Source organism: Ipomoea nil, unplaced genomic scaffold, assembly GCF_001879475.1.
Source record: "Ipomoea nil cultivar Tokyo-kokei standard unplaced genomic scaffold, Asagao_1.1 scaffold1407, whole genome shotgun sequence".
Taxonomy (NCBI): Eukaryota; Viridiplantae; Streptophyta; class Magnoliopsida; order Solanales; family Convolvulaceae; genus Ipomoea; species Ipomoea nil.
The window spans coordinates 3,146,319-3,172,936 of record NW_017617835.1 but is presented as its reverse complement, the minus strand read 5'-3'; the positions used below and the strand labels follow the sequence as shown (position 1 = coordinate 3,172,936).

At 34.8% G+C, this 26,618-nt stretch overlaps 2 protein-coding genes across 4 annotated transcripts; one reads left to right on the top strand and one right to left on the bottom strand.

The window, feature by feature from the left end:
- The first annotated feature begins 276 nt into the window (after positions 1-276).
- Positions 277-3,624, top strand: LOC109186935 (uncharacterized membrane protein C776.05). 2 transcript variants are annotated; one of them, XM_019337131.1, is made up of 9 exons: positions 277-562; positions 692-790; positions 1,306-1,363; positions 1,468-1,568; positions 1,690-1,785; positions 1,865-1,958; positions 2,609-2,846; positions 3,081-3,391; positions 3,428-3,624. In XM_019337131.1, the coding sequence occupies exons 1-9, from the start codon at positions 479-481 to the stop codon at positions 3,481-3,483; spliced, it is 1,137 nt and encodes a 378-aa protein (XP_019192676.1). In that variant the 5' UTR covers positions 277-478; the 3' UTR covers positions 3,484-3,624. The 2 variants fall into 2 exon arrangements, with proteins under 2 accessions (XP_019192676.1, XP_019192677.1); XM_019337132.1 differs by having other exon boundaries at positions 278-562; positions 674-790.
- Positions 3,625-5,052: 1,428 nt separating this feature from the next.
- On the bottom strand, positions 5,053-18,687 carry LOC109186849 (myosin-17-like). 2 transcript variants are annotated; one of them, XM_019337018.1, is made up of 39 exons: positions 18,372-18,687; positions 16,900-17,028; positions 16,377-16,520; positions 16,141-16,286; positions 15,895-16,051; positions 15,686-15,744; positions 15,387-15,543; positions 14,705-14,854; positions 14,492-14,628; positions 14,263-14,409; positions 14,042-14,143; positions 13,884-13,941; positions 13,305-13,406; positions 13,093-13,130; positions 12,852-12,978; positions 12,601-12,771; positions 11,864-11,995; positions 11,656-11,765; positions 11,420-11,480; positions 11,083-11,260; positions 10,473-10,678; positions 10,263-10,382; positions 9,756-9,854; positions 9,437-9,658; positions 8,663-8,802; positions 8,175-8,292; positions 8,021-8,071; positions 7,846-7,926; positions 7,537-7,707; positions 7,211-7,366; positions 6,902-7,108; positions 6,493-6,630; positions 6,335-6,405; positions 6,120-6,219; positions 5,978-6,034; positions 5,821-5,877; positions 5,597-5,677; positions 5,428-5,510; positions 5,053-5,352 (listed from the first exon to the last, which is right to left on the bottom strand). In XM_019337018.1, the coding sequence occupies exons 1-39, from the start codon at positions 18,372-18,374 to the stop codon at positions 5,232-5,234; spliced, it is 4,587 nt and encodes a 1,528-aa protein (XP_019192563.1). In that variant the 5' UTR covers positions 18,375-18,687; the 3' UTR covers positions 5,053-5,231. The 2 variants fall into 2 exon arrangements, with proteins under 2 accessions (XP_019192563.1, XP_019192564.1); XM_019337019.1 differs by lacking the exons at positions 16,377-16,520; positions 16,900-17,028; positions 18,372-18,687 and having other exon boundaries at positions 15,895-16,067; positions 16,141-16,254.
- Positions 18,688-26,618: the final 7,931 nt, after the last annotated feature.

The following is a 26,618-nucleotide window of genomic DNA, read 5'->3' as shown; positions in this document are numbered from 1 at the left end:
GCTAAGTCACAATCCAACCCACCTAAAAACAAAAACTAGATTAAACAATTGGTATGGAGTTTTCAAAAAAAAAAAAAAAAAACAATTGGTATGGAACTATGGATAACTCTAGATCTAGACTGCAGATTTGACACTTTCTATAATTTGCGACCGAAAGAGAAAAACATCATTAAATAGAACTATTTAATTACAGTTTTTTTTTTTTTTTAAAAGTATTTAATTACAACTTACAAGCTAGGATGATAATTACAGTTTAACAAAAACTGCGTAAAATCCCATAGGTCAGAGACCATACAGCAGCAAGCAACATGTTTTCCTTTTCAATCAACGCCTAATTGAGATTACACACAGATTAACGTTAATAATTACTTTACGCTCCATATACGAAAGACCGGAAAAAAGCCGCGGAGAAGAGAAGTCTAGAACCGACCATTTCATTCAATTCCAATACGAAACCGCCACCGCCACCGTTGTAAAAATGTCGAGCTGCGAAGACCTCATCGAGTATACTAATGGAGATTCGTTCGACAAAGTCAGACAGAGGCTCAAAAATCGATCAAAGGTGACAACTTTTGCCTCTTACGTTCGGATATATGAATGCAATTTATTCTATTCTTTTATGGGTTTTGGTTTTAATTTTAACTTTTTGAGTTTGGGTTTTTATTTGTTATAGTGTGTTTGGTTTCTGTAGAAAATGGCCGAAACCAAGGAGAAGACGAAGCAGATCTTGTCGGAGCATGCAGATAAGATTGCCAAACGGGCTGAAGTACATGAAACCTTCCTCACCAAGGTATGTTAATCAATTATTCATAGAGAGACAGCACAAATCTATATGGAGAGTTTTATGTTTATATGCCAGTTTTCAGTTTTCATGCCTTTGCTTCATCTGTGGATATGGATGTTTAAATCTTACTACATATACTTACCTGCCCAATGAAGCTGAGTATGTGTTAATAATTGGATTGAATGTATATATATATATATATATATATATATTGAGTTATGGCGAAAACCCATAGTCACTATCCAAGGGTGTGTACTAGTTAAGTCCTGCCTTATGACCCTAACTGTCAAAGACAACAAGGGGTAAATCAACTTTGGTTGTTCATAGCTGACCAAGTCAAACCAAGAAGGCCAATAGGCCACTTGTGTTGCCCCCGGGTTGAATTGAATGTATATTTTGATTGTATAATGGTGGTTTAGAGATAGCCTGGAACTCTGTGTTTGTTAATCTTTCTGGATGAAAATAAGAATGGGTTTCCAAATGTATATTGATGGGACTTGTGGTGATGAACTCATGAACAGGTGACTCATCTGCTTGGTGTTCTTTGGTTTGGGGGATTTTGCTTTCTTTTAGGTGCAAGTAAGTGGAATTACTAGTAGTGTTTATCTTGCGAATTTATTTCCGTTAAGTTCTTGTTGATTGAGCTTGTTTTTGATGTCTTCATCCATTGGTTAATTTGTCAGGGCCACAAGATATTCCTTACGTATACTGTCTGTTCTACTTCACCTTTGTTCCTCTTCGATGGATTTACTACCGATATAAGAAATGGCATTACTATCTTTTGGTGAGCTCTAATTCACCCGACTTTTCAATCTTTTGGTTCGGTAGATTAAGTTTCACCATTTCTTATCTTGGGGAAGAGAGGGAGAATGGGAATCTCTTAATCTTTTCTATTTGTTGTGCAGGATTTTTGCTATTATGCTAATACGATTTCCATAATCACGATTCTCTTCTATCCGAAAAATGAAAAGCTTTTCATGGTTTGTTTCTCATTTGCAGAGGTTGGCTTCTTAACCCGAATGCACGTGAACCGGACTTGATTCTGTCTCTGCACTAACTCGCTTGATTACTCGAATGCAGGGTCCTCTAGCATGGGCATTAATTGTTTGGCGTTGTAGCTTGGTTTTTAGTTCTGCTGACAAAATTGTTAGTGTCTTCATACATCTTTTACCTGGTAAGAAATTTAATGTCGGTCCCAATTGAGAACTCTTACAATGAATACAAAGAAGAGCACATTAATATCTCTTTTCGACCTCTTACCATTAGAAAACTACTTTCTTTTGCGTTATTTGAGGAGTTGGGGACTGTGTCCATGACATGCTTTTATAGAGTTTCAAGTTGATGTCATTGTACTAGAAGACCGTAAGCATCATTAAAACTACTATACATATATAGTGTCTTCTTGTTGTTTTTGTTATTTACTTATTTCCTTCATCGAGATGTGGAGAAATGCGGTATCATTGGGTATTGGAATGTGAAGACGAATAACATGCTTACTTCTATAATTGGGCGTTGATTTGCCCTATGATTTGTGTTAAGAGTTCCACATTGATAAAATAAGAGAGAACATATGGATTTATAAGGCCATGAGTTAGACTAGCTAATTGATTGGATTCAATCTTTTAGTGTGGTTTGGCCTATGTGTATTATAGCCCAGTTGAGTGACCCTAGCCCAACATTAGTTTATAACAATCTGCATCTGTTTGTGCACTCTATTTTTGCGTGTAGTAAATGGGCTCGGTTGCTGAATGTTCTTATAATTATTGGTCTGCCATAGTGCCATAAACTGATTTAGATCCCTCTAATGTTTTATCCGATTTTCAGGGTTGGTTTTCTTCACAATTCGATGGTGGATTCCTGAGTATTTCGGAGCCATGCATCCCGAAGGAAATGAACGTAGAGCTTCGTGGCCTTACGCAGAAAGCAAATCATACCTCTGGACATGGCTGTTTTTCGTCCCCTTAATATCATACACTCTCTGGCAGATTCTCTATTTCCTCATCGTGGATGTGTTACGCCGCCAAAGATTCTTAAGAGATCCCGAGGTCATGACTTCTTATAGGTTGATTCTTTTACCCTTTGTTAAGAGTCTCACATTGATAAAATAAGAGAGAATATATCTGTTTATAAGGGGTTAGACTAGGCTGACTAACTAGTTAGTTGGATTCAATCTTTTAGTGTGGTTTGGCCCATGTGCATTATAGCTCAATTGAGTGACCCTATCCCCATCTTAATTTCCTTCTACTGTTATGTTAGTGCATTGTTGTTATTCTTATTCTTCTTTCTTGGTCCTCAGGGAACTATCGAAAAAAGCCCAGAAAGCAAACAACGTATGGTGGCGTCTAAGCGGGTTGCTCGGTGACCAAAACCGCTTGTTCATGTACATTCTTCTGCAGGCTCTATTCACCATGGCAACCACAGCACTTGCAGTGCCCATCTTTCTGTCTTACGAGCTCCACGTTGTATTCCAAATACTCAAGATCTCTGCAGCAACGTGGAACGGGGGGAACTTCTTGGTGGAAGTGATGCCAAGACAGGCGATCCTCAAGGAGAAGAAGAAATCGGAGATGCAACTCACGCCAACATCATCGGAATATCAGACTGCTACCCCGGATAGCGCTATCTCCCCGGATAGCTCTATCTCCCCAGATAGCGCGAGAAAAGTAAGCTTCGAGTCTGAGACTGTTTTTACGGAGTAGATGGCGTGAGATTCTTGAGGAAACAGTCACCCCCCCCCTGTTGTGATATCTGCAGGCTTATAACTTACTGTAGTTTTTACACTTTCAATTCTGCCTACAAATGAATGGAATTTCTACTTTTGTTGAGTTCAAAAGATACAAGAAATTATTGGCAGAAGTGTAGAAAATGAGTTGATGTGTTTTATATCTATAACAAGTTGATAGACAGATTGTGTATATAATATCAGCAACTACTGTGTGATTGTTTATACCAAGTAGGTAAAAGGCTAAATTTAGTTTTTAGAGAGCTTAAAAAAATTAGTTTTTTTTTTCAAAAAAAAAATTATAATAATATTTGGACAATACATCTTGTGATGCCATATATTCTCTATAAGGCAAAAACGTTTGTATGTCTGTTTCACAATCCGTGTCTGGGTATTATATTTTTCTAAAGTAACAAACACTTGTTACTTTATTTATAGTGAAGGGTAATATTTTTGATAAAAACGTAATGTTTTTACACTTTCTTTTATAAATAACAAATACTTTATTCCTTGTTAGTATTACATTTTTTATTACAAATATTACATTTTCATATTGGTCCGATTCATTTCATGGATAAGGATTCATGAAACGGTTTTACACAAATGTAACTATGTATAATTATCAAATGGTGACTGAACTGGTTTCATTAATTTTTCAACAATGGTTATAACGTGATGTAGATGCAATTAGCATATTTTGTACCTCATTAAGTACATAATCTTAATAAAAAGTACTTGACTGTAAGTATATAATCTAGTTCATAGTTTACAATGTCCATGATGAGTTGTTATACCATGGATCATGGTAAAACAACTGGTCCTAAACGACGTATAAATTATGTATTTTTAGTATTGAAATTGTGAACTTTTAAATATAAATTGTATTTCTAAATTAAAACATATTACATTTGTCAGGGTCATCAAATCCTAATCTGTTAGTATTGTGTGACTGCAGTATTTAAAAAGAACTCGTGAATACAAAACAAGGTAATCAATTACATATATGTTAATATTGTGTATTCACAGAATTACAGTATACAAATTATAAATTTTTAAAAGGTAATTATGAATATTTGGACCCAGATTCACAGGTTCACAGAATAATTTGCGGTACATGAATACATGATGGATCCTGGTAATTATCACCAAGAGGCAAGGCTTTTGCCTAGTTAATTTTGGATTTGTATTAAAAAAAAAAAAAATGTACTTATCTTGTACAAAAAAAAAAAATGATGAATCTAAATTTACAACCAAAATATCAGAACACTTCCCATTCACACTAAGAGAAGCTACTCTGCTGAGATTTACAACAAAGAATTAACAAAAACCAATCAAAATTTATGCCATTTCTTGTACCTACATGTGATCAACACTACTAGCCTTATGACCAAGAAGTACACCCCCTCTCGGTTGAAAAGACAAAAGTGCTTGGTGTACTCCTCAGAGTATAACTCCTGTAATTACCACTTTTTTTTTTTTTTCTTTTTCTGGGACAATCAGTCATCAACATAAAATAAAAAAAATAAAATAAAATAAAAATAAAAAAGGCAGGAAGAGAGAATAACGGTAGTATAACTCATAAAAAATAAAAAAAATAATCAAACTGAGAATGAGAGTTGTTGGAGCAAATATTAATACATGTACATGCATTATATATGCAAACGCGATGGATGTATATGCACAAGTTTTTGCATGTTACTTGATGATTGGTGTATTTGTTTTGTTTCAGCCAGAGCGTTGATGCAAGAATATGAATCCTGCATTTTCGCGAATTAAAGGTGGGGGCTCAACTTCACCAACGTCTACTTGTATCGATTTGGATATGTCATCCACAGAGAAGGGAATGCTGCAACAAAATAATGAATGGTATGACACAATGACTGATATGTGACACAGACTTAATCTTATCCAGAAAACTTACCTTGAATCGTCGTCCAACAGAAATGAACTACTGACAGCATTGTTAGAGTCCTCAGCCATCAAAGCTTTCATTCTTGATATGACCTATATTCGATTAGAAAATGGCATATAAACATGATTGGAATTATAGGTTTATGTGAATGAATGATACAAGATAAAGGGATACTTACATCTGAAGAAACGCTACGTGTTCCATACTTGTCATCCCAATACATTGTACTGATCCTATACAGTTGTTGTATGCTGAGTACCTGAAATGGTAACCATGAAAACTAGAGGTTAAGCAGGAAAGAAACAAAACAATGAAAAAGAAGAAACGGAATACTCCAATGTTGAAAGGTGGGGCGGGGGAACTAAAAAAGGAGGAAAAAAGCAAATAGGGAAAGATCCTTACAGGACAAAGTTCGGTTGTTATTTCATGCAAGGTCTTTTTGGGCTTCTGGTGTACAACCTGCAAGAAAGTTAAGAAAATATATGGTCATTGGTCAACAAAATTGTGTGGCCGGTACCATGATTGGTTAATTTCATCAGGCACCAGTTCTAATTCTTACGAGGAACCCAACAGCCTCTCTGATATGCTTCAATTCATCCCATGCCAAGCCTACATACTAAGAGAACAGAAAAACATTACTAAAGTAAGATACTAAAATGGAAGTGGGGAATAATAAAATCAAAATCTTTAATGATGCTTACTTCTTCTGTTGCATAGTTGCACCACTTCGTCAATTCGGCTAACCCAGATTTTACGTACTCCCCATTACTGAATGAGCAACACTCGCGTCTCAAAAGGAGACTGAAAATTGAATAAAAGAAAGATAACAGAAAATGTGAGTGCTGATGCGTTAACATTCATTGAATGATATAAGGCTGATTATATCATTCTTCTAAAGACTGAAGTATAGAATTACCTGTTGAAAAGTTGAACATTGATAAATGAGAATATTTGGTTAAAGACCTTCCTAATCAAGAAGGGAGGAACCTACAAGGACAAAACTATATAAATCATTTGTAATGAAACAACAATATAGATAGCTTTTTTCTCATCTATGTGAATTTCATATCGCACATAGTTTGCTTTTATTATCTTCATGTTGTTGTCTAGACTTTTTACAATTCTCTGCCAGTGACCAATCAGAGCTTGTTGGGCAGCATCATTAACATGGGATCGTCCTTTAACTAAACTTGCACGGGAGCTTCTTGGTGCCTACATTCGATATAGCACACATTATTCCAAAAGAAGAAAAGACTAAGACTCTTACTAGTCATCCAAAGTCAAATATATAACAAAAGAGAAGAGTTAGCACCAGAAGTAAATCATTGGAATTGGACAGAAGCACAGAGAGCACATGTTTTTTTCTTTGGAAGTGATGGCACGGGGGGGAGGAGGGATGGGTTATCGGAGAAAGAACCGTTATAAAGCAAAACAAAATTTTTATGCCAGATCTTTGTTTCAAGCTTGCACCATTACTGCATACCTGAATACATAAACTAATCAAAGGGGAGATCTCTTTCTTCAAATTGTCTCTTATCATTCCATATATTTTTTCTAGAAAGGCAGTGAGCTGCTGCTTGAACAGCAAAGCAGGATATTTGGCCTCAACTTGACGTAAATCATCCATTCTCCCAAGTGTACGCCCATTGAGAAAGGAAAGCCCAGCCCTCTGTGCGGAAGCTCGTAAGCCCTATACCAAAATTTACCAGTAGTCACGACAGAAAATAGGCAGTAAATAATTTTGGCAACTTGACGGGAAAATTTAAGTTCAGAAATAGAATAGTAACCATACTTGTGGCATCCTCCCCAAAAAAGCAGCTGATTGTGACCTCCGTCGTTGTGAAGTAAAACTTGAAGTGCCACTTGCTTTAAGTGTTTGCTGGAGCAACATCAACAATGTGGATGTATTGCATAGCCAGTAAGCTAAAACACCATTACTATCCGCAGCCTACAGCACAGGTGAAATTATTATGTCATTCCATGAATTACGTACATTCAAATGTTTCAGACAGAGAAGAGTAAAGAGCACAATATATAAGTTCTTTTGCACATAGATAGATCCAGTGCATTAAATAGACCAAAATGAAACCATTAAATAATTAAAACAATATACTATACCTCTATGGCTGAAGCTATGGTTTGTATTATACGGTCAAAAACACTAGTTCTTTCAACTTCAAATGACCTCCAATGAAGTAAGCATTTGTATATGACACAAGCAGTGACTGGTTTGCCTCCAGGAAATCCAAGGTCTTGTGAAATACACTTTATCAGTAAGTCCTGATTCTCCTGTAGAGGAGTAGAAGGTTATAGAAGTAAGTTATCTAGGACAGAAACTGAACAGCAACAGTCAACTAAATATTTTTAATAAGAACCATCAACTTTAATAAATAAATAAATAATTGATTTAAAAAATTAGCCGCTCACTTGCTGCTTTTCATTGAGAGACTTCTGTGGTTTTCCCTCAGAAGTTGGCTCCTTTGGACTTGATACTGCCAGATCCATACGCTGATCATATGCAATAAAGATCAAGTATATATTTTCTCATTGTTAGAAAGCACTTTAGTTACAATAGAAAGAGATGTCATTCTATTATTCTTACATGAATAACCTTTGCTGCTCCACTCATTACATTTCCATTTTCAGGAGTTCTCTGCATTTTCACCACCATAAAATAAAATTCTTTTCAATTATCACTGAGAAGTTTATTTCCTCTGAGAAAATAGTACTCAGTACCAACCAACTCTGAGATTTACCTGAACAATAGGTGTTTTTGGTTGTATAGATATAATTTTTTCAGTCGGTGACATGGTAAGAACTTGTTGGCGAAGTACTTGGTTCTCTGATGTGCTATTTGAAAGCTTCTCTTCAAGCCTGAAAAGAAAGCAAGCGGAACACTTCAGAGAAGAAAAGCATATTTGAACATTAGTTAATAACTAATGAGTATGTATAAAAGAGACATACTATGCATTATCTCCTTTCCTTAAGAGAATAACATTAAATTTAGGTAAGCATGCAGTCAGAAATACATGCAGATGACAAGTGAGAAAAGTAATAAGCAGGAGAAAATTTTGTTTGAATCATAAATATAACATTGAAAACACGAAATGCATATTCTCTGGTAGGTGCTTTGTGCAATTACACTAATATTTGAATGATTAAACAATGGTAGGAGTCACAAACTGAATTCCCTATAGTATTTATCATTAAAATTGGTAGCCCTTTTCAAAATTTCCATACAAACCTCTGTACAAAATCTTGAAGTTGATCAATTTTTCGCTCTGCATCACCAAGTTTGTTCATAACTTCAGCATTCCTGGCCTCTGCATCTGTACAAGCCTTCTTTGCCTCTTCTGCAGCATGCTTTTCTGATAGCAGTGAATCCTGTGCGATGTGTATAAATTTAGAACCACATTTACTTTTGGATGAATTATTATTCCTAATTTCCTATACATAGCTGTTCCACACATGAAACTGTAACAGTCACAAGGTTTGCCAAAAGCTTAAAAGACCTTCTAATTCAAGCCCGCAGACAAAGTCAGTAAGGCTATGTTGAAAACGGATGGTCAATTTCAAATGGAATCTTTCTATTCCCATGGAACATAGCAAAACATTTAGAAGAAAAATTAGTTAATAAGGATCAAAGATGTGGCACTATGTCGAAGGGTCAAAGCAATTGTCCAAGCATCCATACAGTAAGTATTCATGCTTACACCAAGGGGCTGTATCTGTCCCTAGTTCTCCAATATATTACATGCAACCTCTTCAGCAAGTAAAGTGTCAATACACAAAATCATAATGTTCCATCTTCAGTGATTGCAAGATTATGTAAATTGATCATTACCATCAGAAGTAAAGAATTCATACTGTTAAGAGTCCCACCTTGAAAAATAAGATCGAAATATATGGGTTTATAAGGCCATGGCTTAGACTAGCTAATTGATTGGATTCAATCTTTTAGTGTGGTTTGGCCCATGTGCATTATAGCCCAGTTGAGTGACCTTGTTCTAACACATACCTTCAACCTCTCAACTTCTGTTGTCAAGGCATTTATCTTTTCTGTGTCTTGAACTATGACAGGGGTCTCCTTAATCACAGGTTGTGCTTCTTCTATTGCTTTTTGTGCAGCCTCCCTTTCTTGTATAATTCTCACATTTGCTTCGTCTACTTGCATTTGCAATGCATGCAATGCCTCCTGGAACTTGGCTGTTTCTTGGGCTTTTGTCTCCTCTAGTTCAGTCTGTATTGATTGACAAAAAAACAAGGGCAGTGTCAATCAAGCGTAATAAACTAACAGAAAAAGAATTCAACAAAATTTTATATGGTGTAACAGTAACCCTTAATCTCTTCTCAAGCTGCAAGCGCCATGTAAGTTCTTCCACTTTCTTTTCAAGCTTGTCTTTTGCTTCTTTGAGGGCACCTGTCTCTCTTGCAGCCTGAGTTTAAAAGTACATAGTTAATAATTGATAAGTTTGTCCTTTGAACAAAAATAGATACTCCCCTAGTTCAGAAATTTCAAGCTGTAATGCTGTATAAAAGCTTCTTTTTTTTTTTTTTTTCATTTTTAATACACACCTTCAAAAATCAATGGGACAAGTTATTTCACTTCCCAACATCTAAACAATTCTAAAATACTCTTTCATGTCTGCTTGAACTATACTAAAATATATTTGAACTCCAAAGTAATAAACTATATCAAGTCAGATCCTCCATCAAACTAGTTGTGTAAAATCCATACATGACAGCCATACATCCAATTTGAGATGGAGAATGCGGTATGTGCATGTGTGTGTATGTGCCAGTGCAGCATGAGACGGGAATGCATAAAGGATAGGCACTAAAACCATTTTGAGCTTTCGGAGCTCTTTCCTAGCAACTCGTTGCCTCCAACCACACTGAGTGACAATAGCAGCCCTCTGAAGACTTTTATAGTAAGAATAAGCTCTGTGGCAACGGAAATGAGCCTGCAAATGCACAATAAAATAATTCATCAGATAATCAATTTTTCCATTCAGTTCTCCTCCATGACTGGTGTGTTATATAGACAGAGTTACCTGGATTTTAATTGCAGCTTTAGTTTGCTTCCTGAGTCTATGTTCTTCATGAGCAACCATTGCTCTCATGCCTGTTTGCAATGTAATTGCAGAACAACGCAATGTTGAGTATGATTTCCTTGCAACATAACATCGGAAGTTCTTCTGAACCTTTAGAGCTGCTGCTTCACGTCTCAATTGCCCATACAGTTTGCAAGCCAGCATAGCTGATAATTGTGAGATGGGAAGAGTCATTCTATGAAAAGGACTAATGATTTATAAATAGCTGCATAAGTTAACAGATGTTCAAATGAAGCAAGGTAAGGACAGTAAAAGGAGTAAGATTTCAGTTCTGAATCTTGTTCTTATGCACTAATGCTGCTACCAAGATTTCTGCAGAGCTTTACCGGCTTATGAAAATGCATATCAAAAGAAGTCCATTTTGAAGCCTCACATATCTCTAAAAAGCCTACCATAACTAATTTAGATTGCATTACACTTTTCTTTCTTCCACTCAAAATTGAGAATGCAATATACAGTAACATTTAATGAATCAAAAGATTCAACATATCTAAGAGTGAACTAGAATACTAGATCACTGAAATTTACAGTGCTAAATTTGAAAGTTTACCTCGCCAACATGATTGCAATTGAACTGCCGCTTGACGCAATGCAATGAATTCCTTTCGTCTAATGTATGTGCGTATTTGCCCTTGGATAATCCTGGCTGCATTTCCAAGTACCTCTGCCCTTCTGGCATCAAGCTCAGCCATCTGACCAGCCCGCAGGAAGACCTTGTTTTTCCCTATCTGTAAAGATGAGTATAGCAATAATGTAATGAACTGATACTTAAGAATGGCAAGGAAGATAACATCCCTCATGGCTATGACAACAGAAAATATATAAGGAAACCTCATAACAAAGCCAAATACATAGTATCCTAAACTCTCAAATGTGCTATAGTTTACCTGATAACCTTTTAATTCCATTTTTTCCAGAATCATCTGAGATGCAACCTTGTCATCATGACTGTAGAAGGATTTACCACATTTTATCAGAAATTCATGTTCACTAACACCAACTAAAACTGAAAAGTAAGCAAGGGAAATCAGCAAATCATAAGATGGATGTTTTAGATTTAGTTGACAGCAAAAGTAGTTTGAGAACTTTCAAGATAGAAACGGTTAAAAAGGCCGATACTTACTTCCCTGATAAAACTTCTGGAGCAAGAACACCAAATCTAAGAAGAAATTCATAAAATGTGCGTCTAGTGGGGTACCCAGCGCAGCTGATTCTGATAGCTTCAAGAACACCCTACAGAGTGCAGAATTTATGTGAGTGGCCAAGGAAATGATTAAACCTTGTCACGGAAAACACCACATAAGGATAAGGTTTTCCCAGAAAATACTTACACCACATCGCAATTGATGAATCACGTTCGAGTTCTCAAAAATAGCAGGTTTGAGGACATTATTTGGTTTGACACATCTGATATAGTGAGGCTCTGTTGAATTCAAGGTGTCCATTAAAGACTGCAGTTGTAGCTGCAAGAAGTAAATAAGGCAGATATTTATCAGATAATCTCAACTACAAAGGAATATACATTCAATTATCAGCCATTTTAGATGTATCAATACTTTATCACATTGAGATAATTATGATGTCTCAGAAATACTGGAATTTCATGATAAATCAAATAAAGCAAACAAATATCTACCCTTGGATGAAGCAAGGTGCCACAAAACTGAGTCAAAAATGGCACTGATAGAAAGAAATCCTAATACTCTATGACATAACTGGGTTGTAAAGACCCAAACTCTAATATTATGGTTCAGACAAGATCTGAGTAGCATTTCCTTTCCCAAAACCATACAGAGGGATTAGATTGTTACAAAACTGGAATACTGTGAAAACTTAGATGCTAGTGAGGGCTTTTCAGATAAACTTGTAAATTACTTGGTTGAATTGATGTTCCTTCACAGTCTTCAACTTTTGGATTGCACTTAGAAAATAATGGCAGAGACCATAGTAGTAAATAATAGAAAAGGAATAAGCCAGAAATTGACACAAGGCTTGAGCAGAACTTATGGAAAATGATTTATCTAGTGTTCTTTATAACTAAAATATGAATGGAAGTTGAGTGATAAACCTTGAATCGTGTTCCAATAGAAGAAAACTTGGAGGATTTTGATGCTTCTTCAGGAAGTGGTGGAAATAAACCAGCCACAAATGAGCACTTTGAAGCTGTTAACAGCTCCTGATGCTCTGCAACCACATAGTCTTTGTTCTTCTCCAAAAATAGATCTGCTTGATAATTCACCTGTAGGTTATACAGGACAATCCAGCATCACACTGGCAAAGAGAATTATGAGTATTTGCAACTAAGGGACTCTTGGTTACCTCCCCTGCATAGTGTGATATTGTAAAACTAGTACGAGAAAGTTTGGGTTTGATGAAGCGATTGTTTTTCACGAATGTCTGGTACAGTTTTTGAGAAAATGTTTCATGAGTAGATTTGGGGAACATGCTGCAGAAAGCAATATAGTGAGTACCTGAGCATAAAATAAATAAAATATTGTAAACCCAGCCTTCTACATATTAAATAAAACACAGTGGGTTCTAAGGTAGTGAATGAACATACCAAGCTTCATCTAAGAGTGCAATGATTCCTCCAGGTTTCTGCAAATTGTCAACTCATTATAATTTGAAAGTAACACCTGTCTTCAGAACTAACTATGTGGATTATCATGTATTTAATAAATGAATACCTCATAAGGTGTCAGACCATTAATTTGTTTTTAAAAATATTAAAGAATCTGCCATAAAAAATGTAATGAAGGTGCGGTTGCAAACCTTCTCAATGAGATCCAGCACATCTTGGTTATCAACAAACTCAATGTAGCTCCAGTTAATCTCTTCCTTTTCATATTCTTCTTGTTCCATCTTAAATACATGCTGCAACCATGATAACGATGATTTTAAGTAGAAAACTTAGTTCAACCAGTACAGCACTTACTAAGAGGAGGATAGAAACATAGCTGCAAATGCAAGTCCAAGAACCTGCAAGGCTGGACTTAATACAACTCTAATCATCTATACCACTCACGACCACCCACCTTAGTTGGTACACAATGAGAATGGCCCACCTTGCATGGCGAGACCCATAAACAGATTTATCAAATTTATAAATTAAACTCATAACAGTTCCAACTCCAATTCATCAACGTCAATATTAGATTCATATCAGTTGATGATGAATTTGAATTAGAAATTAGACGAATCTTGTGTATAGAATTAGCCAATTCAAGAACATGGAACTCAACTTGAGATGAACCCAGGTTCATGGTATAATTTGTCCACCTACCCCCTCATCCAAAAAATAATCACAAAGGAGAAAAAAGTAGTGACCTAAATGAAAGGAAGATAACTAACCTGATTAAAATGTTGTTGTAGTTTTTCATTTGTAAAATTGATACAGAATTGCTCAAAACTATTTCAAAAGAAAAGCAAAAGCATAACATTAGTAAGATGCATTAAACTTTCATTATGTGCCATTGTGCCATAAATGGAATGTCTTTAAAAATCGTAACCTGTTGGTTTTAAAACTTTCGAATCCATAAATATCAAGAACTCCTATTGTTGACGTTGAGTTAGGATCCTGTCCAATTGAAATGTTTATTTTCTGTACAATCCTGGAGACAACAGAAGAAGTTCTTAGAACAAGAAATTAAAAATAGGGAATAATCGCATAATCAACACTGCATATGCATGCACATTTGACAGAAAAACAAGTGGTATCTAATTGCCATACCAGTCAAAAAGGCGACAATATAATGTTTTGGCCAAAGCATCCCTGCTACTCAATGCAGCCTCTAGGTCAAGAGTCCTTGTAATAACCTCCTCAGGTGTGACCATCACACGTTTAATTAGTGCATCTTCCAAGCTCTTGGCATCACACCTTTAAATTTATATTAAGTTAAAGTCCACCAAAAAGCACAAATCCTAGTAATAGAAAAGAGTAAGAAAAGGAAAGTTCCTACTTGAGCAAATCAGCTGTCATATTAAGATGAAACCTAGATTTCTCATCCTTAATTACAGAGGAGTCAATCTCTTGCCCGTTTGCAAAATCAACATTACCAAGATGAAGAATTGCAGCAACCACCCTAAAAATTGCCTCCTGCAAGGCTGCAATAATTTAGTAAAAACATTAGAAATATAAATGATGCATCTGACATAGAGTAGGGAAATCTAACCTGTTCTCCCTCACTGATTCCAACTATATCCATAGCCCTTCTTGTTGCAAGGTACTCATCAGCGTCATTCACTCCATCAAGCTCATAACAATTGGACTGGTTGAGATAATGAAATTCGTTTGGGCTTCCCAACTTATATCTTTTTTTCTCCTGTAAGTAAAAGAAAAATATTTTCAAGTCTGTGAAACCATCATTGAGTAAGATTACTATAATTTCTTATCTTATAAAAACGTATAAGAGTGAATCCATGTTAGTACCCTGATTTATGTCTGTATTTCTATGCTCATTGAGTTATAAATTCCGCTACAAATAATGTACTATCATTTTTATTGGAAAAAATTACCCTTAGACCGTTAAACTTCTATTAGTATATATTAAATGTTACCATAATTATATTTAATCATTTACCATATCTAAAATGCTTACTTTATAACAATTATTAATCATACGATAGTTATTACCCAAATTATCAACTATACTTTTTAATATAATATAAATTTTATGACTTTTCTTATAAATTTATATACTATTATTTAAAAAAAAAATCAATATTACTATGATTTTGAAATTGATTAATAATATTAGGCTTTTATTTTTGCGCATTGCGCATAGAAAAGACAAGTTCCTTTTAGAAAAGCCAACAACAAATAAACAATAAAGCACAAAACTTCAACTTCAATACCTCAGGCGTCGCACAAAGAAGATAAAAGCAGTGGTAGTTTCTTTCAGGATTTGAAATTTGGCAAACACGAGATCTCTCCAGAAGATATGTCCGTACAGCTGCACCTGATATCCTTCCCTTCTTATCAAATTGTATCTCAACAAATTTACCGAAGCGACTGCATGAATGAGCAGATAGAACAAGAAAGGGTGTGCAGTTAGCACACAGAATTTAAAAATGTATATTTGATGGCATCCAACTATGGAAGGATGATTTAATCAAATAACCCCACTTTCTATGGTTAGAGAGGTTACACAGACCTTGAGTTGTTATTCCTCACAGTTTTAGCATTTCCAAATGCCTCAAGGACAGGATTTGACTGCAAATTAGAAGACAAATTAGATTTATCCAGCACTTCTGTCCAAATTAGAGTTTCTTAAAAGACTAGCTGCTTCTATACAAATCGCAACAGATTTGGAAGGTTCTTAAAGGATTGACATAAGCAAATAGTAAAAAGCTGATGTCTTACTTCTAAAACTTGCTGCTCTACAGTACGTCCTTCAACCCCTGACCTACCTCCCAGATGTGCAAGGTATCTCATAAGCATCTTAGTGGTTTCTGTCTTACCAGCACCACTTTCTCCACTGACCAAAATTGAGTTGCTCTTTCCTTCATTAATCATGGCTCTGACAAGAATATTAGCTACCAGTATGAAATTCTCATCCACAAGACCACAACACACACACACACACACAGTTAAGCATATCATCGGTACCTAAATGCAACATCAGCAACTGCAAATACGTGAGGACTCAACTCTCCTAATGTTGCTCCATTATATTGTTCCATCATGTGAATATCATAAAGATGAGGTAATCTTTGGAAGGGGTTTACTGCAATTAAAATATTTCCAGTGTATGTCTGCGGAAGCAAATAAAGAAGATATCAGCAATAGCATAAATTATCCATCAAAGTAATCTGAAGATTAAACAGAAAACTAGAGATTTATACATATATTTCATTTAGTTCGTATCTGGCAGCAAGGTTTTGAAGAACTCCAGGTTCATGAAGATAAGATAGTTTAGTCATATCATCTACACCACCAGGAGGTGCTTCAGTGTCCTCGGGGAACACCTTAGAGATGTTTGCAACAACCTGAGATCAAAAGTAAGAAATTATAAAATTTCCACATGCAACACAGAATTGGAACCTTAGAAAACTACGGAATTGCTAAACTTTGAACCATAGGCATGAGACAAGGACATATGTGCCTCATAACTTTAGGTACCAACATGGGGATCCAAATGTTACAGTGTCAAACAATATTCATTTCAACATTTTTATTGCACACACACACACACACATATATATATATATATGAAGGCACAAAAGTAGCACATGAATGGTTAAAGAACACGATGACAATGCAGGTGGGAATGATTTCAATACCTCTATTAGCACAAAAGGTAATGGACCTCCCAATAGAAAACAATACATAATATAAGAATGAAATAATGGTAAAATTTTACAGTACCTTTTTATCGTTTGTAGTATTAACATGTACATTTTGACCATCAATTTTGACTATTTCTCCATTTATCCATGCCAATTGAGGGTCCTCAACCCAGACATGAGAACCTACAGTAATGTTGACAGTTGATGCCTGCAAACAAGCACTCATTAGAAGTTTAAGGGAGTATGTTACATTTTTTAAATTGAAATTTGAAAAGTCATATAAATGCATATAAAATACAAAGTTAAATATAATAGCATAGTAGAACAAAGTGGAGAAAATCTATGAACAAAGTGCTACTGAAAGAATCACCCTTGATGCATGTTTTTGAACCAAATTGTTCCAATTCAAGATATGTGCAACTAAAACTAGATAGTAATGAAAGAAAATCTATACTTGAGTCATGCCACTGAAAAATCATCACTTATGAGTGGTAGCACTTGACAACAACAACAACAACAACAACAAAAAGAATAAATTTCCCAAATTGCAAATTTCTACATCACATGCTCAAGGAAAAAATGGGAAGAAATCACAAAGACAGACTCCATTTCTATGATAAGCATTTTAATTTTTATGCTTTCTTACTAACACTCATTAGCAGGGACTAATAACCAAATGCAGACCATTTAGCCAGGATAAAATAATAGGAACATTGAAAGCTTATGGCTGCAGATTGCAAGCTCCTTATTACTTAGAATCCTAGCCCCTTCCATTTCACTAATAACTCTCATGTTTATCTTTCACTTTTCCACTTGTTTGCTTTAATTGTCTAGATATTATTTCTTTTCATATAGAGTAATGTAATAATGCATCCAAGAAATTAGTGACTATAAAAGAATTAAACGAAATGCCAGTTTGCTTATAGAGCCAAACAAAATAAATAAAAAAGATTAAATTGAGTTCCTCATGGTAAGCAGTTTGAAATTTCAAAATTGATGAACAACTAATCTTACAAGTGACATGGTTTCATTAAAAAAAAAAAGTATGCAAAATACATGGCAAATGCTACATTACATAGCCTTGATATTGCTGCATTACCATGGGGGTTCCTGTGGAGTAAAAAGAATCCAATCTAAATTACAGCCATATTTTAAATTCAACAGCAAGTCCTAAAATTTGCCCCATAGTTGCTCTTTAGCTGAATTTAGGCTTGTCCCCCGTTTCCTGTGGAGCACATCAAAATGGACTCTCACTCTCTCGCTATAGGTTTAACGATTGCTGATGCATTTCATACTTTTTTAAAATGCTTTTACATCCAGAACATCAAATTGCATAGCAAGGCAGTGAAATTTCGCAAAGCAATGGCTTATCAAATTACATGTTGAAGATATTCATATGCAGTGTACACGCACAACTTTAAAAAAACACACTAAACAGATCGCAACAATGCAAACTGACACGAAGAGAATACAACTAATGCAAAATGGCAGTGAGTTGACAGAATTGACTTGAGCAGACCGCAGAGACCGGTGGGTTGAACTTGGACTTACCATTTGAACAAGCTCCGAGTATATCGATCGCCTCACATTCAGCCACGGAACCGGATCGGAACTCGCGTCTAAGTGGGAGCTCCAGAGATTTCAGCCTCCGATGACGACGACGACGACGACAACAAAGAAGATTAGAAGAAAAAGAAGACAAAGTATTTGGGCGATGATCGAATTCTGGTAAAAGCGTGCAACTTTTCTCTAGCTTTATGGCGGAAATTAACTTTGTTTATGTACGTATAATAATAGTATGTACAGCGAATGAATCAATGGAAGCTCAGCTGCTCAGGTGATGCCGTGATGGCGGTTTCTCTGTTTGTGTTTGAGCTTTTTGGTTTGGTGTATACATCTTTGTTTTTTAATTAATTAATAATTAATTTGCATTGGTCAGCTGGTGGGGCCACGCTCTCCCTATCTGGATGTACCTTTTAAAGAGAAAGTTTAAATTTGAAGTGTTTTTTAAATTGGACGCACAAACAACTTCTTTGAGGGCCTTTAGAGATAGTGGTTAGAGGGGAGTTTATGTTGAGCTTGACTTGGAGGCAAAAGTGAATGTTATTCACAAAGAGTTGGATCTGGACTAAGTGTGTTCAACGTTGATTGCTGACTGCAAGAACTTGATTTTGGAGTAAGATGGGGATTGTGGCACAACTATCCTGTCAGATTTGTCTGACTGCTTGAAGGACCTCCTTTAGCTCGACGCGTTGGGAGTCGCCAGGCAACGTGTGACGTAATGCTTCATGGGGTCTTCTGTCGTGCCAAAAAAAAAAAAAAAAGAACAGAAAAAAAGTAGAGCTTAGTGGGAAAATAATGTTGCGGTGGCGGACATCATGGCTAAGCAAACTCGTACTGTTCCGAAAGGATTGAATGGGAGGAGCCTCCCTCCAGTGTGAAGGATGCGCTTTCAAGTGACTCTAAAGAGTTACCGTGTGCGAGAAGTATCTCGGAAGGGTGCCCCAACTAAGGCATTGGGTCTGGCCCTCCTCTTGATCAAAAATAATAATAATAACTCAGACAAATATTAAACATTACTATATAATTGTCAACGTAGTCAAAACTTACATTATCCTAACTTTTTTTGCATCAAAAGAATATGAAATACCCTAAAGAACACCGCACTAACAAGATACCATTTGCTTCCTTGGAGCACCCGAGGTATCTTCTACAACTCTATAAGCATTTGATGGGTCAAAGTACATATGAAGTCTATGTACTATAGTCTTTTGTTCAATTTAGTCATTGTACCTTTATTCTGTTCAATTTAGTTCTTCTACTTTAAAAAGTGTTGAAACTAAGGACAATTGTCCAAATCTCATTAGGAACATGGTTTGAATTATTTATTTTGGACATATTAATTTAATATTAGTGGTAAAAATAATTAATTTTAAATATTTATAAAGTAATATATGAGTAGGAATATAAATATTGTCACCGCCACGTAATCTAAGTTAAACGATAATATTAACACCGTTAATTATTGTCCTCAATTGCACCACTTTTGAGAATACATAGACTAAATTGAACAAAATAAATGTATAAGGACTAAATTGAACAAAACATTATAGTACAGGGACCTCGTAGATACTTTAACCCATTTGATGTGGTGTAGTCGAAGGGTCCTGGAGCACTCGAAATTTCGAAACATGTTGGATTGCTATATTAGTAAGATAATAATCAACTTTATTTTATTCTATGTAGATGCTCATCAACTTAATCTCCCATTTATGACATAACTTTTTACTGCACATCTCCAATAAGTTCAAAATAAATATCTAAAAAAACTTATCATTCGTTAGCCATTTGATCACTCTTTCACAAGTACATTCAACTTCTGCACGTAAAAATCCCCTATCCCAAGTGAGTTGCATTCCCTCAAGAATTGCTTAGGCCTCAACTTCCTCTAAGCTACAAGAGATGATGTGGTATGTGAAATTTGTTAACCATTGACCGCTACCCTAAAGGCCCGACAGAGCATTTGGGAGGATGTAAATCATGAGTCGTGCTCACTGCCCTCACTTTGAGAGGGTGCTCCCACACTGCCGCTGGTGAGACTCGATCCCTGGTCATTCTTTCAAAGTTTCACCTCTATGACCAGTTGAGCTACCCATGTGGGCCTCAAACTTATTCTCATGATTCTACCTATGGCACCCATCGATACTTAGTTCAGCCAACTTTCTTACTCTCTTTGTAGTCTCTTTTAAATTCCACTCTTTGTAGTCTCTTTTAAATAACACGCTTATACTTGCATTGTCAACTTTATATTTCTATAAGAGTTAATTCTATTTTTTATCTTAAATTTATATGTGACAGTCCATTTCTTTTTCAGAATATCTCATTTTGGTAATAATATTATTACGGCATGACCAATTTTGGTCCTTTGTCAACAAAATCGTTAAAATGTCGTTAAATACAAGAAAATTTTCATCTTTTTTATACAAAGTGGATTGACCCGCTATATTTTTATTTTTATTTTTGAAAAAATTCATAATTGAAGACCTAAATGCTTTTGGATTTTATGAAATTTAAACATTTTTGTTAATGAAGGACAAAAAATGATCATGTCACAATAATACTAGAACCAAATGAATATGTTTTGAAAAAAATAACTAAAAGCGAATTGTCACATATAAATCTAGGACAAAAAATGAAATTAACTCATTTCTATAATACCAACATTAATAAAGGCAATAGCAATTTCACCTCTTTTGTTTTTTCAGTAGTAAATTATGCATTGGGTTTGTTAAGGGTGATTAAGGGGGACACATTGCCCACAAAATACAAGCTAATTAGTTAATACGATATTGGCTACTAGATGACCATGACCGTTCCAAAAAAAATATAGGTTCGACATTTTATTGGCTTATTGCACCACAAATTTTGCCGCCTTCCACGTCTCCTAAAGCTTAAGTGATTAAAACTCTATACACAAATTACCAATTCCTAGTTTCCTACAACATCTAATATACTCCATATATATATATATATATATATATATATATATATATATATATATATATATATATATATATATATATATATATATATATATATATATGCTTCGGATCCCATGAGGTCACTTAGAGGGGTGAGATAATGGGGCCTCATCTCATCCATTAAATCATAACATACCAAAGGGTGAGATTGAAAGAGATTTATTTTCCGTCTATGCATAAGGGTGTATAAGTAATTGTAATATTAGAGCTATATATGGTTAGGAATAGATTGGAATATATTCCATGCTAAGGATAGAGTGTGAATAATATATTTACGGTTATAAATTATTGTTGATAGAGTGTGAGTTGTATTTAAACATTTGTACTCTGTAATAGTATTTTGCGGTGGAATATCTACTCAACAATGAAGGTGCAACCGGAAAGAGATATGTGCAACCTTAATAGAAGTGTGTTATGGGTTATGTTCTGTCTGTGCAGCCATTTAGTTAAGTCGGTGCGTTGAGTTAAGAACCCAACGCACAAGCCCAAAAACTAAACCGAACAAACGTCAGACCTACTAGAATCTAGTGTAAATTTTAAACCCAAAAAAAAAAAAGAAAAAAAAACAAAAAAAAAAAAACACACACACACACACACACACACCCCTTGTAAACCCCAATCGCACAGACCATAACAATAAAAAGCACCAAATAAATATATAAAATAACAACACAACAACCGTTAATAGATCATAACATGTTACAATTAAAATACACATACCAAAATTGCTTTACGTAAAAAAACAAAAACCAAGCTATAAAAATATGGTAAAAGTTTGCCTCAATTCTAGTTGACAGTCCAAATAAGAGATATTTGGCCTGAAAACTTGTCAACCTATTTGTGACCCAACGCACAAGCCGAACACATAAAATGCACACAGAAAAACTTCATAAGACAACGCAAACTTCTGTTCATTAATTTTTAAATTGAATAACGGAATCAACATGCAACAAAAACCACAACCATACCGCTGATTGATCATACCCGTCATAACAAAGAATTTAAGCCAAACGCACACACGGGAAAACAAATTGCACACACAGCATAACAAAGAATTGAAGCCAAATGCACACACGGGAAAACAAATTGCACACACCCGATACAATATCATAATTAAGTAGTGCACAAGCCCATAAAATCTGCTAATTAATTATTACACCCTAATTAAGACACTACCAAAAAGACAACAACACCCCCACATGCAAATAAATCACACGCACAGGGCATTATATTCAGCCAAATCTAATCCATCCAAAAACCCAAACAAACGTACCAGATCAAGCCTCACCACCTCGCCTGACAAAGGTAACCTCACTGGATCCAAAATCTATATATATATATATATATATATATATATATATATATGTATATATATATATATATATATATACATATATATATATATATATATATACATATATATATATATATATATATATATATATAGTGAAAGGTTCCCGTGCGGATGTGCGGTGGATTAATGTGCGCGAGATTTGTACTCAATGTGCGTGAGTGTTGTGTTTAATGTGCCTGAGATTTGTACTTAATGTGCGTGAATGTGTAAAATGCAGCAGAAAATATTGATGTCAGCTTCTTCCCCATCCCCAGTAGCCATTTGCCCCCTCCCTGATGATGATGATGCGGAGGCGAGCTATGGTGGTTAAGAATTATGGAAATAATACAACAGAAATCCACACTTTGCTGTTGTGCAAATTTTACTGTGCGTGCGTCATTTATATAAACATTCAACTGCATTGAAGGTAGCTGATAATCCAGAATCCATGGCTAAATTGAAGGAAGAAGTAACAAGAAGCTTGGGCGTTAATGTGCGTGAGTTTCTGTTCTGCTTCCTTCTGAGCTCGTAATTCTGAAATACTCACGCACATTAAGCACAAATCTCACGCACATTAAACACAATACTCAGACACATTAAGTACAAAACTCACGCATATTAACATGACGCACATTAAGTACAAATCTCAGGCACATTGAGTACAAATCTCACGCACATTAAGTATAAACCTCACGCACATTAATCCACCGCACATCCGCACGGAAAGCAACAAATGCACATGATCCCTTCCCCACATATATATATATATATATATATATATATATATGTAACTTTTTTTTTTTTGCAATTGGGTCCCTAATTTTTAGCGACCCTGGGCAAACATGCCCTGAACCGGCCCTACAAATGACTTAATTTTCAAATTCAAAATGATATTTAATTTCAATAAATAAATCAATTTTAGAAAATTTTCAACAAATTTGAAAATAAAAATTCCTTAAAAAACATATTTGATTTGCACTCCTATATATGTACACGAGAGAGAACATATGTGGGAGAAGAGGAGGAGAGAACATATGTAATATTAATCCAAATTTTTTAACAAATTGAATTATATATACTAGTGCAAACCTACATATTTTCTTAATACAACACAAATGTTACTTAATAGCCTTTCCAAAACTCCATCTTCCTAATGCGGTTTACATCTCATGTGTGATTTGTAAGTTATTACACATGAATTGAGTTTATCCATACATAGACTCATATAGTGATTACGTGTTTTTATTGTCACCCATATAGAATTTTTTTAAAAAAATAATAATAAATTACACTTTTAGTACACATTATATATTTGATATTGGTCTCACATGAAATGTCTTTTTTTTTTTTTTTTGTTTGGATAAAATTTTTCTCAATCAATTATATTCATCACTAGTGACGTGTCATCCAGCTTGCGGCTAAGCTTGGTGTGTGGTTCCCACATGTGCTTGACTATGACACGTTGACAACATGTCTCCTTATGAATTTTATAACTTTTTACGAGTATATTTTTTTCCGGAACAAGAAGATACTCAAATCTTTGTTCACGACCACCAAAAGAGAATCATATTGTATTGGGTAATCACTAATTCAAATATTCAATAAAAAAATGTTGATAGAGATATTTGAAATGATTCAATAATGGAAATTTAGAGTTCGGGAGTCCAATCTTAAGATATAAAAAGATTATCTGGACATTTCAAGAAGAATCCACGACCTAAATACAGAACAAGGGCCCCAGGGCCGACTTCTGAAGCCCACCCCAAGCCGCTAGCCATCCATGCCCCAGAGTCCATCTCAGGACCTTGGGCATTGGCCTTGATTTAGTCACACCGCGAATTATGCCGTGGTGCACACAATTGCAAAATGACGTCGTTTTGATTAAAAACGACGTCGTCTGACTTTTAAAAAAATCATTTTCGATTGCTGTTAACAGCGTTATGCTGTGCATAATTTGAACTATATATCCAGAATTAATAAACTATACATCTACATCGGTTACTGGTACTCTGTTTTGGCTCATGGCAGTTCGTTGCGTCTGTGTATTCAGAATGAATGAACTATATATTCAGAATTAATGAACTATAAATTCAGAATTAGTGAAATATATATCCAGAATTAATGAACTATATATATATCGAGAATTAGTGAACTATATATTCATAATTAATGAACTATATATCCAGAATTGGTGAATTATATATCCACACCAGTTACTGGTACTCTGTTTTGGCTTATGGCAGTTCGCTGCGTCTGTGTATTCAGAAAGAATGAACTATATATTCAGAATTAATGAACTATAAATTCAGAATTAGTGAACTATATATCCATAAAATGCATGATACCTGAAGAAGAAGTAGATATCAGTTGACAATGGTGAGAAAAAAAAAAATTGATTGGTAGAGTTAAACGGTGCCACTAACGACACCGTTACTCCACCATAGTGAAACGGCGTCGTTCTCAACATTGTACTATGCATTATGTAGGGTGCACACAGTTGCACAGCATAACGATTGTAGTCACACAGCCCACTGCGTGGGCCTTGAGTTAGTCTCAGGACCCACCACGATTTTATGAAGTTTCTTGGCCTCACACATTGTATAAATATTGCATTGTCTTGGCATTACAAATCATATTCAGTTGGATGTTTCAAAAAAAAAAGATCATATTCAGTTGGACTACAATATATTCTTTGTAATATTCTTACATCCATCTACGAAATACTATTACTACAATTATTTCCTTTCACCATTTTACCCTTATTCTATAGCGAACTTATTGACTCGTACATACCCCAGGTCAATTTGGTCAATCAAATATAAATATATTATATTTAATCAATATTATATTATTAAATTTAAAAAATAAATGACAAGTTATTGCGGACAATAGCGAAAAGTTAATTACCAAAATGGTCATTTGACTATAGTGAAATTATCAATTTGGTTCCGAATTAACGGATGTCTAACGGCAAAACAAATAGAGGATCAAATTGGTTAAGATTTTTAAAGTCGAAGGATTTAATTGATCAAAAAAAAAAAATTAATGACCAAATTGATAATTTTGCTATTGTCAATGAACAATTTCGATAATTAACTCAAAAATTTGTGTTAGTACCCCCTAGTAGGGATATATTCCAAGGCATTGTCGGAGATGTTAATTGGTATGATAATATTAACAAAAAAATTTGTATAAAATTATCTCGTGTGAGATAAATTTTAAATATGTAATATTTTTAATAAAAATGTAACAATATATTTTATGAATTAATAATTATTATAAAATAAAATTTAAAATAATTTTTTTGTGCACTTGGAAACTTAATTAGACTATTTGTTCTACTTATAACGTTTATTTGATTTTTTTTTTTTTTAACTTTAGTTCTAAGAGAAAATTACTTTTAACTGATGCCAATTAAGTAACAATATAAGGATCTTAGCGTAAATTGACAACATCGATAGTGAAATTTCGATCTGACCCAGTTCAAAATGGTCCCTAATTTTTCTTATTCGACTTTTCACATAAAACATGCTATCCAATCACTTCTTCAATTTTTGTGCATATAAGCTCACATTAATTTGCACTAACAAAATCTAACGGCCATTTGTTTAGAAGGAATTACAATTTCGTTCTCATATAATTTTAAAAGCAAGCAAATTCTTATAACCTAATGCCCCAAAAACGAAGGAATTTGCGGGAGCGTTATGCTGTGCAACATGCATGGTGCACACGATTGCAAAAACGACGTCATTTGACGTTTAACTTTTTTTTTAAAAAAATTAGTTTTAATTGTCAGTAACGGTGTTATGTTGTGCATAATTTGAACTATACATCAATAACTTCATAAGTATATATTCAGAATTGCATAACTACACACCCATAACTTCATAACTAGACATTCAGAATTGCATAACTATACATCCA

What these genes read in the sequence shown, in the direction of transcription:
- LOC109186935 (XM_019337131.1), top strand. Translation starts at nt 479, where the DNA reads ATGTCGAGCTGCGAAGACCTCATCGAGTATACTAATGGAGATTCGTTC. An exon ending in ATGAAACCTTCCTCACCAAG is followed by an intron (nt 791 to 1,305) that starts GTATGTTAATCA and finishes ACTCATGAACAG; the next exon opens with GTGACTCATCTGCTTGGTGT. An exon ending in GAGGTCATGACTTCTTATAG is followed by an intron (nt 2,847 to 3,080) that starts GTTGATTCTTTT and finishes CTTGGTCCTCAG; the next exon opens with GGAACTATCGAAAAAAGCCC.
- LOC109186849 (XM_019337018.1), bottom strand. An exon ending in AATGTTCAACTTTTCAACAG is followed by an intron (nt 6,220 to 6,334) that starts GTAATTCTATAC and finishes TTCAATTTTCAG; the next exon opens with TCTCCTTTTGAGACGCGAGT. An exon ending in CTGTTGGACGACGATTCAAG is followed by an intron (nt 5,353 to 5,427) that starts GTAAGTTTTCTG and finishes ATTTTGTTGCAG; the next exon opens with CATTCCCTTCTCTGTGGATG.